This window comes from Cariama cristata, unplaced genomic scaffold (genome assembly GCF_000690535.1).
Source record: "Cariama cristata isolate BGI_N322 unplaced genomic scaffold, ASM69053v1 scaffold5603, whole genome shotgun sequence".
Lineage (NCBI taxonomy): Eukaryota > Metazoa > Chordata > Aves > Cariamiformes > Cariamidae > Cariama > Cariama cristata.
The window spans coordinates 19942-39268 of NW_009610147.1; the positions used below are offsets into that span (position 1 = coordinate 19942).

The following is a 19327-nucleotide window of genomic DNA, read 5'->3' on the forward strand; positions in this document are numbered from 1 at the left end:
ATGATTAGCCTCTTCCTGGATGACACATTCCCGCCCTTATATGAAAGAGAGGATTAACTGCCAACTTGGGTTTGCAATGTAGCTGAAACAATAGAGCACAAGCACCGGAATAGGAAGTTTAACCGAGAGGAAGACTTTGAGCCTTCACACCACGACCCCCAAAGAAGACCCCTAGACAACAGTGTGCAGATGCAAGTGGGAGGGAATAGATGTAAATAACTTTCGGGAAATCATTTAAATATGTATAAGACTTCTGGGAAATGACATGAATATGAATGACTGTCCTAAATAAATTTGTGGAAGTTAGACTAACCAGTGTGCACGCAGGATCGCGGGGGTGGTCTCCTGTGCACCCAGTGCTGAAATAAACCTTTGCTTCACAGACTTTGTCCTCTCTTAAAAACTACATAGGTGAATGTTTCTCACATTGCTGAGTTCACTCATGGCAACAAAGACAAAGAACATAATTAAGAAAGGCTTTCTAGTAGCTGGGGTGGTCTTACAGGCCTGGGTGCTGCAGTTAGACCTGTGAGCATGATGATAACGGTCTGTGAAGTATTAAAGTCCCAAGCATAGAATATCCTAAATATTCAGAGAGTAGGCTACCGACTGCCACCTGTAGCTCTGAACTACTTGGAGATGACTGAAAATGCTGTAAAGTTAGTGATGAAAGCAAGCCATGCAGTGCTGCCTTTCCTCTTTGTTACTGAGCACTTTGTTACTGTTTCCACTTTGTTACTGTTTTGTCCTGAGCAGAAGCCAAAGCATCACATAGATGGAAACTTGCGTTAAAAGGTACTGATAATATAACGATGACAAGTTTTTCTCATCCCTAGCAATACACAGTTGTTTGTTTACTTGCTGTAAAGTCAGACAGTATGACTAAGGACTACACCAAACTGAGTCTTGTCAAATGATCTTTGAATTCTGCTTTATGCTATTCTGCTAGTTAGTCTGTCTCAATCATCAAACCGGTAAGTGTTGGCTTATTGCCTTTGGTTACCTAACCCACCCCTTTGTTTATATGGCACCTGCTTCTTTCTCTGTATTTCAGGAAACTTTCTCACAAGAGTCTGGTATGAAAATATCCATGTTGCTTCTTGCAAGGCACCAAAGACATTCTCAAAGAATATGGAGGAACCTCAATAGACTTTTTTTGTTTCATAACCTTCATCATAACCTAGATAAGAGGAGGCTCAGTGTTTAATTTCTACCTTTGTATTTCTCTAAGCTCAGAGTTAACATGTCTCGATTGACCGTTCTCTTTCAGCACTTGCAGTCTGCCTGGCTCTCAAATTAAACAGTGGGGTCAAGTCATTACCACTAATGATTCTTGAGAGTCCTTGTGGTAATAAAGTTCTTAATAAATTCATAGTAGTTGAAATTATACATCTAAATCATATGTACCTATGTCTGTATGACTGCCTGATCCAGGGAAGGTCTTGCTAGAAGATACCAAGGCCTATTTGGATCATATTCCTTTCTTGTCTCAGCTAGGATACCTTAAGATATGGAAGAGCTGTCTTGCTGGACAGAATTCATCTGAGCTGTAATTAATTTCTCAATGTCAAATGCTTATTTTGCGGAGGACAATTTCCAGGTCTTTCAGGAATATATGAAAATGTGTGTGAGCAATTCTGGATTATTACTCCTGTAAGCACACATGTTCATGATAACCTTCACCTAAAGTTGCTAACAATTTTTGATGCTAGTTTAAGCCACCATGCTTTGCTTTGCACTTGCAGCATGCAAATGACATGGTATTGGTGATTTGCTATGTGAAGTTGTTTTGCTGTAGCAGTTGAATCCTCAAAGCTGTCTGAATGTGCTTCTAATACCCCGTTTGCTTCACCAGTCCCTTTCGCGCACAGCCAGTTAGCTCCTACCCATGCTACTTAAGATCAGCTTTTAGCCTGTGCTACAGAAGAAAAAGATGTTTTTGAGTTCTTAGAGGCAGTAGTACATAGCATACCTTCATCTACAACTTGGCTGGCTCTGTGCATGCACACAGAAAGAGATTCCTTGCATGGGCCCTCCTGGAATGGGGAAACGGTGATCTACCACTTACAAGCTGACACACATTCTGCATGTTCCAGGCTCTCAGTCTTCCCTAGTTGCCTGAAAACTAGGCCCAGTATCTTTGCTGCCAAACAATTTCGCTTTTTAAGGCTGGGAATGTGGAAGATTTTCAATTCAATTTTCTACCTTATTTTTAAACCTCTTTATCTCAAGCAGATCTTTTAAATCAACAGATCAGAATGAGAAGATTTACTACCTTGGTAGATTAGCTGCGTTTCTGCTGCAGGTGCTCTATATTTATGTCTGAATTTTTTTGGTTAGGCCGATCATCTGGCCACTGTTAGCTCTGTCCTGAGTGATCAAATCTATTCAAAGATGGAAAGATATGTTAACTCTGTAAGTGTAGGAAGTATGTTGCTTATTTGTGTTTCGTATTGTGGTAGACTGGTAGGAGTGCAGAAGGTATAACACTTGCAGAAGAGAAGCTGTATTCAGAGAATTAAACAAGAAGCAATAATTGGTTATAGATAAAGCTCACAAGCAAATGAGACCATGTTGATTAGCATCATACTCCCAGCAGTTACAAGTGAGCCTGTTGATACTGACTAAGATAAGGAGAACTGAAACAGATGCTGGAGAGAGATATGATTCTTAAAATTAATTTTACAATTTTGGGTTGCAGGATTGTTACCCTAGTCAGTTAATACAAGGAAATAGGAGAGGAGCTAAGGATATAACTAAGGAATCATGGACTTGCAATAAATCCAGCTCTTTCATTGTCCTTCTCTGTGGTCTTTTGTCATGGTAATTTATCTTACTTAGCCTGCATCTGACAAAAGAACAAGTTCATGGATACAAAAGATCTGTCTAAGTACTAATTATTTTGTTAGAACTTAATACAAATCAAGCTAATTAGATTTAAATAACCTCTTGTCGGGAAGGTATGTACAACCCAACTGTGATACGTGGCACTCTGTCCTGCTATTGAGCTCATTCAGACAGAATATGATCTACCTTGTGAACAACAAATTTGCTTGTTGTTCATCGTGCTTATGGAGGGAAGCAAAAACAACTTCAAACCCATGCTTTCTTGTTTCAAAGTTTTACTTTACTTTTACAACTTCACTCCCTATTTATATATTGCTGCATTTAAATTTAAAATTAGATTTTACTATTCTGCCAGCTCTTTAGGCAGAGTGAGTACATGCTAGAAGAAGAAACTTAGTACATATATTCTAAGAAGTTTTTCAGTCTTGCAATCAGTGAGTACCTTGTTAGCAATTTCTCTTAGCAGTTCTTCATCTGCTGGAAAGAAGGAAAAAAATTAGGCGTACTAGAAGAAGAGGCACGAAGGAAGCCTTCTTCTGTACCTTCCTTTCTTGCAGTGGTTCTGTTCTACACTGAAGCGTGGCTCTAAAAATGCGTAAGATTTTGACCAAATTAAGAGAATAGTAACTCTAGGCCTCAAACTCCTTCTTCATCTGCAGTTATTCAGTAATGTTCGAAAGAACTTTTGCAAAAGAAGCAAGAACCAAGAGCTTAACCATAAGTCTGGTTCATTCACAACTTGAGTTGGCCCACAAAAATCTTTAGTGAACTACTATTTTGTGAATTCTGAAGCCTTGTAGAAAGGGTAGCTGATTTTTTTTTTAAAATTTTCAGAGAACAGACAGTTTGTTTAGCTTTAATAAAAGTAAATGCAGTATTTTAACATTTAAATGTGTATTACTTATTATGCAGAAAGGTTCAAATGACACTTTTGGCTTTTATTTCATGGGAAATTCCATTTTGATTATTGGAAGCAAGTATGAGAATGAATGTAAGATTTTCCCCCCCCGCCTCCCGCAAAAAGTTGTGTTAGCTGGAGACTGATACTTGGGCCTTTTCATGGACTGCTAAAAGCGGTCCTGAAGATGATTTTTATATGTATGTAATTTTCGCAGTGCTTTTGCATTTTACAGATTTTGTTATGATCCATGACTGGTTGTGGGGTTTGGGGTGTTTTTTTGTGATTCACACACACATACATAGAAAGGGTAAAAACCCCTCTTGTTTTCTAAGAACCTGTGTCTGTGATGACATTAAAAACAGAGTAGCTGCATAATGATGGTGTATTAGTAGCTTGATGCCTTTTGTTCTGAAGTCACTGGACTAATGACAATACAAATATTTTTTCTTTGTGGCCCTTTACAAAGTGGCTGAAAACAATTTCACAGGCTTATGGCTACATTAGTTGTGGAAGTTCAGTGGCCTGTTATATTCTGTTGCGTGATGTTACATTGCTGGTGCAACTTGTGTGGTCAAGTTAAGACAGAGGATAATGAGGTGCCGCTGAAGGAAAGTGGATACTTCTGGCGTCTGGTTTACACTCATTTCACAGTGGTGTGACAGTACAGCTTTATGGGTAAAGAGTGCCTTATACAAAATCATTCTTGAGTTCTGCCTCAAAGTTGTTTTTTAAGTTCTTGGGTATAGACTCCTTTGCCACTGGAAACATGGTAGAAACTTTGGCAGCTTAACTAAAAAAAATAGTTCCATAATGATGGGGATGGGAATCTAGAACATGGTGATGTATATGAAGTCTTGAATTGGACATGTTATTACTGATCATCAGTCTTTTTAATTGCGACTTTAAAAAACCAAAAAAATCTGTGTACATAGAGCTTCCACTCCTAACACACTTACATGAAGGGTATATCCAGCCTATTTGTGTATCTGGATTTAAAAAAAAGTCCTCTAAGCAGTTCAAGAAAAAGATGCTATTACTGGCTTGCTGAGAGAGGATTAATTAAGAAATGTCTTCCCTTATCTGGATTTCTAGAAGTTACAGTGGTTCACTTCCTCTTAGCAGAGAATTCCTATACAGAATGACGCTAGGCACTATATTAAATAACTATGTTATTATCTATTTGTTCTCTGGGGCTTGGTATTTTTGTTAAATTTGAAGTTATTTGCTTAGCTGTTCGCTTGTCAGATGAAGTAATCAGCTTGAAATAGCTTGTAATGAAGTGTGGTATGTTTGCGTAACTAAAAGTCAGGGAGAATCTTGAAATTTGGGAGATCTCCAGGAGGATCTTTTTTGCATAAATACTAGCTTTACTCTGCATACCTTTTATTTCCCCCCCCACCCCTCCCTTTTCTCCAGTACTGATACTCGAAAAGGTGGAAAATGGAGATCTGAGCAACAAGATATTGAAGATCACGGATTTCGGCTTGGCCAGGGAATGGCATAAAACTACCAAAATGAGCGCAGCTGGGACATATGCATGGATGGCTCCTGAGGTCATCCGCTCCTCCATGTTCTCCAAAGGCAGCGATGTGTGGAGGTATTGATTTGGCATTAAGTGACTGGATGCTAAAGAGTAACTAAACCTGCCAGGAAACCTCTTTTATGTTTAAGAATGAGTAATGGTGAACCAAATATCAAAATTCAAGTCTTAAAACTTTATCCACCGGCTTTCCATCTATCGAACGTTGACTACTTTGTATTAATTATAAACACCTTTTTTTACTGTAGAAAGTGGTGGACCAGCTCCTACATGCCTCCAAATTTTTGTTTTATAAATTTACATTCAGATTATCCTAGAATTCATAATCCCAATTCCCTCTGCTTTATCTAAAAGATTTTGTGCTTAATTTGGCTATTGGCTGACATAATCAAAGGCCATAAAACAATCTGTGAAGTACTTGAAATAACTACTTTTTTACTGTAGTAAAATCATTTTATGTTTTGGTAGTAATCTGTCACTGATGTATATGTACACAAACACACTACCTTATTGAGTTCCCCATGCAATTTCAGCCTCAATACAATTTTTTTCACTTTCATAATAATCTTATGAATTATTTCCACGCTTCTAGTCTTTCACATAAAATAATAAATCTCTTGTCTATCTGAGTGTATAATCTATAAGTAGCAATTTGCATGAGTATATTGTCTTTTCTATTCAAGCACTGGGATTTTTGAGATTAGGAGCTACTTAAGTGGGGAGAAGTGTAAGGATTGGCCCATAGACTTCCAGAAATTGAGTTTGAATATGACCATTAAGTGACTTGATAAATCCAGAATTCAGTAAGTAGCTCTAGGACAGTGACTTTTCTGGATGCTGTGTGATATAGAATTAGTACTAAACATCTGAAACAGATGAAGTAGACAGAATTTTGTTTTTCCTGTGGGGGAAGAGGTATTGAAATGTCAGGGTAACTTCATCTTTAGAGCAGTAAGATTCTGTCGCTGGCCAGTAATGCTCCCACACAAGCGTATGCATGCTGTGAAATCTGTCAGGATAAAGAAATATCCCAGCTGGCAGATTTATCTGTCTGTTATGGCAGAGATTTGGTGTGGGGATTTTAATTTTCCTTATCCAGTTTTGCTGAATAGATAATGTATTGCCTTGTGATAAATCTGTGAGCTTGTGTTTTGCACCCTAATGGTGTGGATAAAATTCTGACTCTGTAATTAAATGTGATAGCCTCTGTAGTTAATCTAAGACGATTTGAGCGAGAACCAGGCTTTGATTCTGAGTGAAGTCTGGCAGAAATTAAAACCTCAAGGCTATGCACCTTTACTGTGCACATGATGACAGTACTGGTTGTACACAGCTTGACAAGCTCTAACCTCAGTTTGCTCTTCTCTGAAACAGTTCAAGGAATGACCTTTAAGGGTAACCTGGGGGAGAGGGAGAAGGGAAGGGGGAAACAATTTCCCTGTGACTGTAGCTTTAGTAATCCAGACATGCTATGAACAGATTCTGTACCAGTATGATGTCATTTTAAAAAAGATAGGACTTAATAGGTCAGTTGGTGATTTTCATGAAGGTAGCTCAGTTGCCTCTATACTTGTGCGAAAATACCCGTTTCGTCATTGACTTAAGAACTGTGAATCACTTTAGGACTTAAGGATTATAAAGAACTTAAATTACTTGTTAGTTTTTCAGAATACTGTATTTCTATTTTTAAGATTCTTTCATCACTTTCTCTTTTTATAGTTACCAGTCTTTCCTTGAAAACAGGTCGAGTTCCCCTCAGTGCTCTTCTTTAAACAGAGGGTCATCACGGTTAAGAGAGCTGTTATATTGTCTCTGTATGAGCCTTCTCTCTCTGGTGACCAAAACCTTGAGCCATAGTTAAATAAGCTGAAAAGAACGTGGTGTTTGAGTCATAGTATGCAGAGGACAAATACTTGGCAGTGTGGTCACTACTAGTGTGTCAATGATTTTAAGCACTGGATTTTAAAAAATAGTTGTGGACATGTGTAATAAATCCTGTCCCCACCCAAGGATGCAACTTGAAATTCTTAACAAGATGAACTTTTTTATCCTATTAGACTTGCCCCTGCTCTTGTCCACTTCAACCTTTTGGTTAATCACTGGAGTTAAGGGAGTTTTTTGCCTGACAACCTTCCAGTTAGTCTCTGTGGCATCAACAAAATTGGCTGTCTCTGTCTCTAACATTCACAAACTCTTTTATTTCAACACCTTTTCTTTAAAGCTTACTGGAATAATACTGCTGGCTGAATTGTTGCCCAGCCTTTTAGCAAGAATCTTGTTCTGCTTATGTTCTCACTGCACAAACAGGTGAAAGAAGATGCTTGCCAGGACTGAAATTTCCTGAGTCAGTCTTATCTCATGATAAATAACTGCTTCATGCAATTCCTTTCAAAACATGTATCAAGATCCATTTAAAAAAACTTGATCTGTTTTTTTTGTCCCACTCTAAAGGAGGGTTGGCAAAGAACTTAGAAGGCTGAGGAATGCTCCCATACGCTGGTGTCTGTCACCAGGGTCTGGGCCACTGTGAAGCTTAATAATAATGGTACTTAGTACATCTTGCTAGTGAAAATTTGTTGCTATGAATTTTGCTGTCCTGCACCTGCAAGCTTTAGATGTACAAGAGAAACCTTGTGCTTATATTGCAAAGAGAACAAAGAAGCTACAGTTTTATTTAAATATGTCAGTTCCTCTAAATCTATTTGTGCTTGAGAGGAGAGTTATGTATTTGCTTTGGATTTACAGGGGTGAAGTTGAAGCACAGATATTGCAGCTTATCTAGTACTGTACAGCAAGCTAATGTTAGTAGGCATATAATTCAAATTTCCCTGTCATTTTAACCACTTAAATGTATTTCTTGTTTGCTGAGTACTTCATTTTTTACTTGCGCTGCTTGAAAGACAATCATGTTGTCAATATGATTGGTATGCGGAATATAAAGCCACCATACAACCTTCATCTGAGTTGCCTGTGTTCCTCAATTTAGATGCTTTTAAGAGGTATCAACTCTGAGATCAGTGAAATAATTAGGAATTTAATTTTCATTTAGGAATGGAGTACCAGAACTACCTAAAACCATCTGATTTAGCAGATCAGGATGTTTCAAGCGTTCAGTGGTGGGTGAGGGAACTTCAGTTACTAGACTATTTCATTTGAATCAAGTGTTGGCAAGAACTTCCCATCCACAACTGACTGCTTGCAGGCTTCTGTAGTCTTCTGTGTGTAATGAAGCACTGGCAAGACTTCAGTATCTGGCAGGTAAGTGTTCACTAGCAATATTGGTAGAAGCTCATGTGGGAGAAGTGTACGCAACTGACTGTTGTGAAGTAAGCAGGAAATGTCATCTCTGGAACTGCCAGTCTGATAACATGCAAAATGCTAACTGTTAATAGCCTTTAAAATGTAATGAAGTTTGGGTTTTTTCTTAACAAAAGTAATACTCTGGTTTCTCTTTTTGCTGGGATCGCCTTGTTGGGCTGATAGTTCCTTTTCCATGGAAAGTGCTGAAACGAGGGAGATGGATAAGAGGAACCTATGGTACAAATGCCACTGAACAATAACAGTGAGAAGAAATTACTGGTGTGGTGTTTTTTTTTCCTAAGTTCACAGACTTACAAGGGAGGTGACAAAATCACATGTGAAATCCTGCAGACGTCTAGCCTCCCCCACCCTGAAAATCCAGTGTGTAGGATTGAACCTAATGTTAAATATCTTAAGGGATTACTGGATCCCTGGGTTAATTATTCATACAAGTGTCAGTTGACTTGGACTCATGGCCTGTATCACATGGTTCATTTTGTAATTAAAAAGTCCAAAAATTACTACTGGGTGCTGGAAAAACAAATGAGCTTGATCAGTTTTTCTTCCTCCCTGTTGAGAATGAGGAGAAGCACTTGATTCTTCCTATACCTTTTTTGTATAAATCTCTTCTGTCTCTGGCTTTTTTCTTTGTAATTCCCAGTCCCCTGCTTGAGAGTTAATGGAAAAAACTCTGTTCAGCACCTCTCTTGCTGTTTAATCACTTGAGAAGATTGTTGTTCAAATGGCACAAAGCAGTGTTTGCCCAGTTCTTTGAAAGCAGTATTCTCAGCAATGAACTGTAAGTACATAAGGAAGAGGTGGCGTTCAGTTTTGTCAGAAGCAAAGTGACCTTTCCTGCAATATATACTTCTAGTGTTATGTTAGAAGAAACACCAATCTGTCTATTCCTTTGTCTTTTAAAAATTACCCTGCAGAAGAAATGCTTTGAGCACATAAATAGTGCTTTCCTAACTGTTCCATTAAGAGAAATATCTATACATGCTTTATCCAGCACTAGTGGTAAAGTAATAACACAACTCTGGTAGTTTTCCCTACCTTTTGATATCAACACTCACATCCAAACTGAAGAGTGACATGAATGATCAATCAGATTTAGATAGGCCGAATATATATTCAGTCTAGTATTCATTTTCTTTGAGTGTCTTATGAATCCTAGGAGGCCTAAAAGAAAATGGGAAATCCTTAAACTCATGTTAATTTTTTTTCAAATGAGGCTCTTGAGACAGTAAGAAATTGAGAACCTTGATGGAAAGAAATAATCTATTATAATTATCATTATAATGTCAAGAGCATGAATTACATAGGAAAAATGCAGAAGATAGTATAGGTGAAAAAATATGGATTTTGCTTAATAAAGTAAACTAGCTGTGTTAGCAGCAAAGGTGGAATCTCTAGTGACTGAAATTCCATATCTAAATAGGAAAAGAAGTATTAAAACTGGCCAACTAAGGTGGTAGTAGTTACAATGAATGTTAAAGACTTGGCAGGGTAGAGGGGAGATTGCAGGTGTACAGGTTGTAATAATGAAAATTTTGATTACTCCCAAATGGATAGGGCAATTGTCGCTTTGAAACAAGAAGGGATTAATCTTTTAGATTCAGAAATGACTGTTTCATGGAGCAGCTATTTAGGGGGCTTTTAGGATGAGAAGCAGTTTTTCATTTGGTCTTCGTGTGTGCTTAGGACGCCTTCAAAATTGTACAATATAATCATGGTTAAAATATATATATACTTAGATTGAATATCTTTGCAAGAGCAATTAAGAAAAATTAGTCCATTACAGTAGTGTTTAATCTCAAGGAGATTAATGACAACATTGAGGATTTGCGTAAAAACAACAAAAGGGGTATGCACAACATGACTATCTTTTAAGGACACTGTTAAAGCTTAGAGCAAATGCATAGGAAAAAGTTTAAATGAATGAAGAAGACAATGTAGAAGAGAGTACTGGAAGACATTGTTCAAAAAGTTGAACCTGTATCCAAACGAAGAAAATTAGGCATGGACTTAAGTGCTGGCAAGGTGAACATAAAACACTGAAGATTAAAAGAATTTTGAGGAGAGCCTTGTGAAAAGCATGGAAACAAATTGCTTTCAAATGCAGCACAGGTGAGAACTCGGCAGGAGAACATACAGCCCAGAGGTGACCAAGATGTAAGAGTGGAAAGAAGATAAGGCTGTAGCAGAAAAAAGTGACTTGTGTCTACTAGATTGGAGCAAAGAGAGGCTTTTTAAGCTGAAAATTTCTCTTTAAGAGAGCTGAGCTGAAGGACATCTCATACTGAAGTACTGTCCACAGAGGTGTTAAACCTGATGGATAAAATGAACAGTAACAAATCGCTGGGATTTACAGTAACACCCAAAATTTCTACAGGAGCAGGAGAGAGCCAGCTGAGTTAATAGCTGTGCTGTGTAATCTGTTGCTCAAAACTGCCTTAATACCAGAGAAATGGAAGGCAGCAAACATGATGACAGTTCTTAAAAGAACTTCCTGAGGATCAGCAAGTCTAATTTTTTCAATTCTCCTAAATGGTAGAAACAGCACTAAAGAGTGGGGAGCTGGTGGACATATGAGCATATCTGGAGAAGAGTCAGCTTTTGTAGAAGGAGATTGTATCTTGTGAAAAAAAACCCCCAAAATTCTTGAAGGAGTTACTGAGTATGTGGACAAGTGGTAAGATTGTTTATACCATATTTGGATTTATAAAAACTTTCAACAAAACTTTTTGTCAGAAGTTTTTAAAGACAGTTAAATTGATGTGGGAAAAGAGGGCAAGTCTGTTTCCTGTCACTTTGTCAATTCTTAATTACTAAAGGAATAAATTAGTTTTCTTAGTGGGGAATTCTGCGTTCAACATAATCATAAGTGATTTGAAAAAGCAATAAATTGTTAGGTAACATTTGTTGATGATACCAAGTTATTCAGGATAAGAAAAATTTATCTACTGCAGAGAGCTGAGGAAAAGTTTTACTATACTGAATGATAAAACAGGTGAAATGGAAATAAATACAAAGTAGTACTCATGTGAAAATTCCACATGTACAATGACAGGCTCTAAACTTTTCTGTTATGATTCAGTAAAAAGATGTTGGAGTTACTGTCGGTAACCTAGCTCATTTTGAAAAGCAAGCGACAAACTAAAATTTAGTAGGAAAGAAATAAAGAAGAAAACAGGAAATACTGTACCTCTCCCCATATCTTTAAAACTTTATGTGATTTTGGTCTTTCTAACATAAAAGGCTTAAATGGAATGAGATGGTAAAGAAGATGTCAAGGTCAATGAAAGATAGGAAATGGCTTCTGCTCAGGAGAGTAACTAGATTAGGATTTAGCTAGATTAGGATTTTGAGGGCTGGAAAGAAGATGATTTAGGCAGGATGTAGCAGGAGCTTGTGAAATCATGGATGGCATGGAAGGAGCTAATAGGGAACATATGTTCACTCTTTCTTGTATTGAAAGAACTACAGGGAAGCAAATGAAATTACCAAGTGACAAGCTCAAAACAAACACACGGAAGTATTTTTTGGCAATGCATCATTAATTTTGTGGATGGTAAATGGGTTCAGAAGAGAATAAGACAGATGAATGGAAGAAAAAACTGTCAGGTCACTATGTATGAAGAAGCCATCTCTGGCTTAGGTTTCCTAGAAGCAGAGAGAATATTCTGAGGTTATGTTGTTTGTTGTATACCTGGGGGAAGAACAGTCCTGGAACTATTCCCATAACGTCATAGTTAATATTTCATAGAACATCTGAAGAACAACTTTATTCTGAAGCAGTTTTTTTCACTAATTTTTAAAAATCACAACCTACCAAACAACCATATTTTACATTTTTGAGAGTTTCACTGGATTCTAGTTTGAAGTCTGCTAAATTAGAAGATTCATGTTAATGTTTTTCAGATTGTTCTCAGTTTCCAGAGAGAAAATTATTTTTGCCTAAAAGATGTAAATGGCGTCTTACTTCAGTCTTATTAAAAAAAAACAGGCAAAATAAAGCACTTCACCGGCTTGGCAGCCATGATGAGCTTGTCCAGAAAACTGCAGTTTCTTCGGTGTACCAGACTCGCCCTCATAGGTTCAGGTACTTTCTTGTTGCTTAACAAAGAATGTGTTAAAGTCAAACACCTATTCTCTTTTCTATTTTCTTCCTGGTAGTTATGGTGTGCTGCTTTGGGAACTACTAACAGGAGAAGTACCATTCCGAGGAATTGATGGTCTTGCAGTAGCATACGGTGTTGCCATGAATAAACTTGCCCTTCCAATCCCTTCCACATGTCCAGAGCCTTTTGCCAAACTCATGGAAGGTAAGCTAGCTGTGGGATGAGTATGGTTTGTGCTGTTGAGTATTGCCTCCTTGTGTTGGTTTTGATACCTAAGAGCACAGATTTCTCAAATGGCCTTATTGAATGATGTCTGTTATTATGTGAGCTAGGCTTGGTTGTTAGTGTGCTGTGACAGTTACTCTATTACAAGAGTAGTATGTGAAAGAAATTTCACTGCCTTTTTTTGTCAACAGACTCTATAGGAAAATGAAGGCTATTGCTGTCATCATCTAGCTTGGTGTTTTCTAGTAGCAAAGACTTGCCAACACCAAAACTTCACATATTTTGGTCTAGTTTGAAGTCTTCAACTTGTTTTGAAATTCATAGCTTGAACATCTTGCTAGGCAGTGTGAAATTGATTTGGAATGAAACTTTATCCTACTGACATTTCAGGGAGAGGGTTTAAATATGGCTTCGACATTTGAAAACAACCCAAATTTTCAGTCAGAATGATGTGATTTTCTGCCTTGTGTGTGCAGATAGTTCATGCCCAAGGTATGCTACATATGGATGAAAGAAATATAGGAATTTGTCATCAGAGCTGCTGTAGTTATTAAAAAAAGATTCTGTGAGGTAGCTTTTGGGGTGTATCTATGTGACCTGCTCTGCTGGCTGTTGCAACCACTTACATATCTCCTGAGCTTCAGTTCTTCCCTCCTTTCGTCCCTCCCTCTCTCACAGTAGTACCTTTAGTGGTTTTTTTTCAGTGCCCCTATTCCCGAGGATTTCCAGGTGTTTATATTTAATAAACATTTTTATACCTATGTGGCAGAAAGAAAAAACGAGGTAAACAGAAATCAAACATGCTTTATAGTCTTGGTGGGCAAAGAGTGAGTCTGAATATAGAACTGATTCTGCAGCCTCTGGTGATGTTTTTAGCTCCAAGAAAGGAATTTGATTAATCCAAGAAGATGTTTCTGATGGATTTCTCTTCTTTTAGAATATTTTGTATTTCTCTGGTCTTTTCTCTAGGTTACAGGTGGCCTCAGTTAAGTTAAAGTAGAAAATTTCACATAATGTTGTGCTAAAAAAAAAAAGTATCCTACTGGATAGTAAACAGCAGCAGAGTTGCAGGTATAGTAGCTTGGAAGCAATGTAAAGCCAGAAACTGCATCTGAAAGAGTTGGTGAGACTACCGGCTCAGTGTTGTTGCAGGGCAGTTTATTTTGACATGGTTTCCTGAAACGAGGACCCTGGATTTCTTAAGTATAAGCGAGGTATCTGCTGCTAGGGTTAAAAATAATGCCCTCTGTTGGGAAAGTGAGGTAAAGGCATATGGCCTGTGCTTGAACCCAGCAGCACAGGGGTGAGCACCCACATGGCTTTGGAATGCTTGGCTTCTCCATGTGCAGGGGGAAGAAGAGAAGGAGAAAGCAATTACTTTCTGCCCCTTCACCAAAACTGTTTTTGAAACATGCTGTTTCCCATCTCCGGTGAACTCTTGTTCCCCTAATGCTGTTTTTACTTTTGAATTACTGCCCTGGTGGTCTTCCCTGAGACAACAAAGCTGAACTTTCCCTCTTCACAGAAAAGACTTGTATGTTACAACTGTCCTCATTAGTGCAAATAATGGCAGATCTAGGCCTGGGAAAATAAAAACCACGGGCCACCTGCATAGTTATCCTGTTCACTCATTCATGCATTTGGCTGGCTGCAGCATTTTATTTTACTTTGGGTCATGTTTGCTTTGCCATGTTTAAAAGCTGGGGTAAAGAGGCAGGGATTATGGCACTGACAGTCCAGCTGTATCACCCATTGCTACTAATTGGTCAGCAGCAGGGAACCTTCAGAGCATTCTTTAACATCCTCAGTTCTCTATTTTGATAAGAGAAGCAATTTGAAATCCATAAATACAAACGTGTTCCAACTTATGCCTCCTGGAACTTGATCAGATGCTTAAATACCAGCATCTTGATACCTTGATACCAGCAGTTTTGAAACCAAGGCTCCCAAATGCAAAATCTCAGTAATGCTAAAATCAAAGACAAGACCTGCAAAACCAGCCCTCAGCAGTTGCACAGATGTTGTGAACTGTTACTTATTTTTAATTGCAGCTGCTCCATGGTGTATTTCAATCCACAAAACTGATGAATGAATGTTGTTTAGGACATCACCAAAATTTTTTTTAAGAATGTTTCTTTTTTCCCAACTGTAAGGTCTAGGAAACTTTAGAACATTTTTATAACTCTTGCCTGGTGCCTCAGGAATGTGTGTCTTAAATGCAGTGACCATTTAGAATGATGATAGTATGAGCATATTGAGACCCCTGTGTTAGTTTCTTCCATTCACGCATGAAAGCTGTATTCTCTAGAAATATACTCAAATGCTAAGCTTTTCTGTTTGTTATTCTCAAATTTTGACATATAGGAGTCTAGCAGTACTACAGAGAATAAGGATACTTGTTGAACAAGAACCTGAGTAAGTGTCAGTATGGGACAATATAGAATGAGAAAGTGATGTTTTCTGCAGGAGTAGAAATAAGGGTGAAGTAAGAGGGAGGACTGAATGAGCGAGAATTTCCTATCCAAAAGTGTTGTTAAGTCAAACGTTTTGACTTAATGGCTTTTTAAAAACAAGTTCTTAATGATTTTGTAGCTTGAGATGTTACTTCATACCATTTTCTATTTCTGTTTCTGTTTTCAATGATCAATTCCCATCAGTGTAAAAGGAGTACCTTTTTGTACTATTGCTAGTTGAGTTGCCCCATGTGATAAGACGGGTACCTTAAAGTCTGCATTTTTAGAGTTGTAATTGGGTAAGTCATTGCATTAGATTGTAAATGAAAAAGCTTGTTTATCTGTGGTTTCTCTTAAAAGTAAAAGGCCTGATGAAACCATTTTCTCTCAAATAATAAAAAAGAACTCTTAAAAATAAGAGAACACCAAATGTACTATTTGATGTCATTATTTACTTGAATCTCCTATTTTCATTCAAGCTATGCCCTGTCTGCTTTGCAGCAGAGATTTTCAGTTCTGTGAAAGAGATTCATAATGACTCAGCTTAGTATTAGAGTTTGGCATTAGAAAGAACTGTGATAGATATCCTTCTGCAGTATGGCTGTTAACTCTGTAGTGTAAGGGTGATAAAAGGACTGTTTGCAAGAGCCTTGCATAGTATTTCCAGTCTGTAAGCACATACAACTTAAAGCAAAATATTTAAGGAAATTAGTTACGATTCTTAAAATATGTGCTTGAAAATGTAACTGTCTGTAAAATTAGTAAACCTCTGTTTTACTTGGCATATTATTGAAATAGAACCTGGAGACCAGGTAGTTCAAGATCTTAAGTGATGTATTGCTATTGTATAAGCATGACAGCGTGAATTCCACACTTGATTTATGATCGGACAATAGTCAGTGAAGGTGGGAAATGGGAAAGATGGGGTAACACAGATAGTGTGCATGCCACTCTTAGCCACTGGGGATCAGTAAAGTACTACTCATCCTCTCAAACTTTCCATGCTAAGAGATACTTAATAGTTGCTTGTCTTTGTCCTATTCTAGATTGTTGGAACCCTGACCCACATTCGCGACCTTCCTTTGCCAGTATCCTAGACCATCTCACCGCCATAGAAGAGTCTGGTTTCTTTGAAATGCCCAAAGATTCCTTCCACTCCCTGCAGGAAGACTGGAAACAAGAAATCCAAGAGATGTTTGATCAGCTCAGAGCCAAAGAAAAGGTAAGTTGAGAAAAACACTCCATGCTTGTACTTTCTGGATTATAATTTTCCCATTTCATAATTCAAACAGGGGTCATCGTGTAGTGCATCCCAGAGTTAATTTTGTATGTGCTTTACTGGAGCTTGTAGTACGTCCCTGAATCAGTGGTGGGTTATGAGACACACGAGGGCAGAATCATGAGTAAAATAAATATCTGCATCCTGAGCTGCTACACTTTCTAATATTGTAGTGAGAGAAGTTCTTGAGGATTGTTTTAGGTTTTTGACTTTCAGCTGAGCCTTTAAACAGTGATGCTAGCAGTGCTGTGAGCACAAGTCATTGCTGCTGTACCTTCAGAATAGGTAACGTTAGTCTTAACCCACAGGTGACAAGGTAGCTTTTAGTTTCTCCTTTCTTGTCTCCCTGCAGGAGCTGCGCACATGGGAAGAAGAGCTGACTCGTGCTGCTGTTGAACAGAAGAACCATGAGGAGTTGCTACGAAGGCGGGAACAGGAGCTGGCAGAACGCGAGATTGACATCCTGGAAAGGGAGCTCAACATCATCATCCACCAGCTGTGTCAGGAGAAGCCTCGGGTGAAGAAACGCATGGGGAAATTCAAGAGGAACCGGCTCAAGTTAAAAGATGGCAATCATATCAGCCTGCCTTCAGGTTGGTGACATGTTAGGCTGTGTCAGGTGAAATGGGAGGAAGAGGTGAACCTGTAGCTTTGATAGCTCCTTTCTACTGATACTTCCGTGTTAGAAAGTATTGGATGTACTTTGGGAAAAACATGCCTCTGAGATCAGGAAACTAAATTTGATGCTGTTGTGGCTAGCATTCCCCAAAGTTGCAAGTATGAAAGCCAGAAGTAAATTTGAGATGTTAAATGTTTGTTAATCAATGGATGTATATGGTTCATGGTAAAAATGTCGATGTGGCAGTTTAACATGTTAATGCTCAAAACGATCAATTTAATAAAGGATGTACATAAAAAATGATGTAAGCCATTGCTCTGGGAATATTTTACATAATGCTGCAGCAGAAACCATAATCTACTGGATTTCTTGGTGCAGGAATCTAAAAATGATCAAAAGTACATTGATAGCTGTAAGACTACAGCCCTACATTGCTAGTTCATATGTGCACTCATATTAAGACACAAGTGACCTCCAATACCACCCTTCTGGAAGAAATGTTGAATATTGGTGAGGTGTCAGGGAAGTCACTCTTAAGAGCGAAGACTGATTTTCAGAAATATTGAATCCTTAGGATTTCTGCTGCAGATTCTGTATGGAGACTCAAATTTGTAAAAACAAAAGTGTGAGTTTTGTAAATCACCTAAAGCTTATCATTACCTCAAGGATGATGGCTTATGCTCTATTCTTTGTTTTCTGGGAGAGATTGGCTGTTCAGAAGAGCACTGATGATAAAATGTGCATGCTAACTATGCCTTTCTTCAGGTCTGTAAACACCTATTGCTGGTGGTTTTGCTTAGCTTAAGAAACTGAGAGATAAGGTGAAAGGAATTTATAGAGAGACATACTTTGGCATGAATGTCAGTCAACGCATGGAGATCTATGTGTGTATATATCTCACACATACACTAAGAAGATATTATCTTCATGAGTGTGAGCACACATCTTTGTTCTGAAGTAACTGCATGTACAACAGGGGGATAGCAATTAGCTGTCAAACTTCATTTCTACATAGATCCTGTAAACTGTGCTCTTTGAAAGGTACAATAAATTAAATTCTTTTTTTAATATAAGAAAAAAGAAATAATAAACTGTGTCTTTCTGCTTTTATTTTTTATTTTTTCTTTTGGTAAACAGATTTCCAGCATAAATTCACTGTGCAGGCTTCTCCAACGATGGATAAAAGGAAAAGCTTGATCAGTAGCTGCTCCAGCCCTCCTGCAAGTCCTACCATTATTCCCAGACTCAGGGCCATACAGTGTAAGGAGCTCAATGTAGTATTGAATTTGGGAAATGTGCAGTCTGTCAGCGTGGTAAGATGCCAAGATTCCATATCTAGGACAGGATTGTAAAAAAATGTTCCTAAAATGTTTGCCTTGTACCCTGCATGTATGCATTTAGAGAAAAAAGCGGATTTAGAGAAAAAAACACATTTAGAGAGTGTGCTGGTGATGAACAGGGAGGGAAATGTCACCTTCTTTGGAGTCTAAACCTTACTTGCCCAAGTTCTCGAAATACTGCTGTTTGGTTGTATAGAAAATACATTCCTTAATACATTCCTTAGGTGTACAGGTTAATCTTTAAAAATACGAATTTGCTGAATAGATCTGTGAAACAAGTTACTGTTGGAAGGAAAGAAAAACAAGGGTGCTTGCTATGAAGATAGTGTTCCCATAATAAAACAGAATTAGGCAGACAAGCATGTATTAGAAGTATGAAAGGGATGTTAATTAACATGTCGAGTTTGTATTGGATATCATGACACTTGTGTGTCTGCTATCAAACTGGTGGTTCTAAAAGTGGTGGAATAAAGCTATAAAGCCTATCTATATTAATTTTGAAGAGATCTGGTTGTTAGATCTGGGTTGATAAATGGTCAGAATTATAGGAAAAAAGCCTGAATGGATGTTTTCATCACTATTCCTGTTCTGGCCTATGTTTTATTCTTTATGTTGCTGTGGAACTAATTCTTTAATTTGCGTATCTATTTTTCTTTCCCGTTTTCTACTGTTCTTCCCACTTGTGAAGTGACTCCTGCT

The 19327-nt window shown here is 37.9% G+C and overlaps 1 protein-coding gene across 1 annotated transcript in view; it reads left to right on the forward strand.

The window, feature by feature from the left end:
* LOC104159782 (mitogen-activated protein kinase kinase kinase 9-like) overlaps positions 1 to 19327 on the forward strand; it is a 45259-nt gene that overhangs the window by 17619 nt on the left and 8313 nt on the right. The window contains 6 exon segments of the mRNA XM_009697777.1: positions 5165 to 5345; positions 12768 to 12916; positions 16437 to 16612; positions 17022 to 17262; positions 18426 to 18548; positions 19317 to 19327. The exon segment at positions 19317 to 19327 is cut by the window's right edge and continues 137 nt beyond it. Of these exon segments, the coding sequence (XP_009696079.1) occupies positions 5165 to 5345; positions 12768 to 12916; positions 16437 to 16612; positions 17022 to 17262; positions 18426 to 18548; positions 19317 to 19327 (881 nt within the window).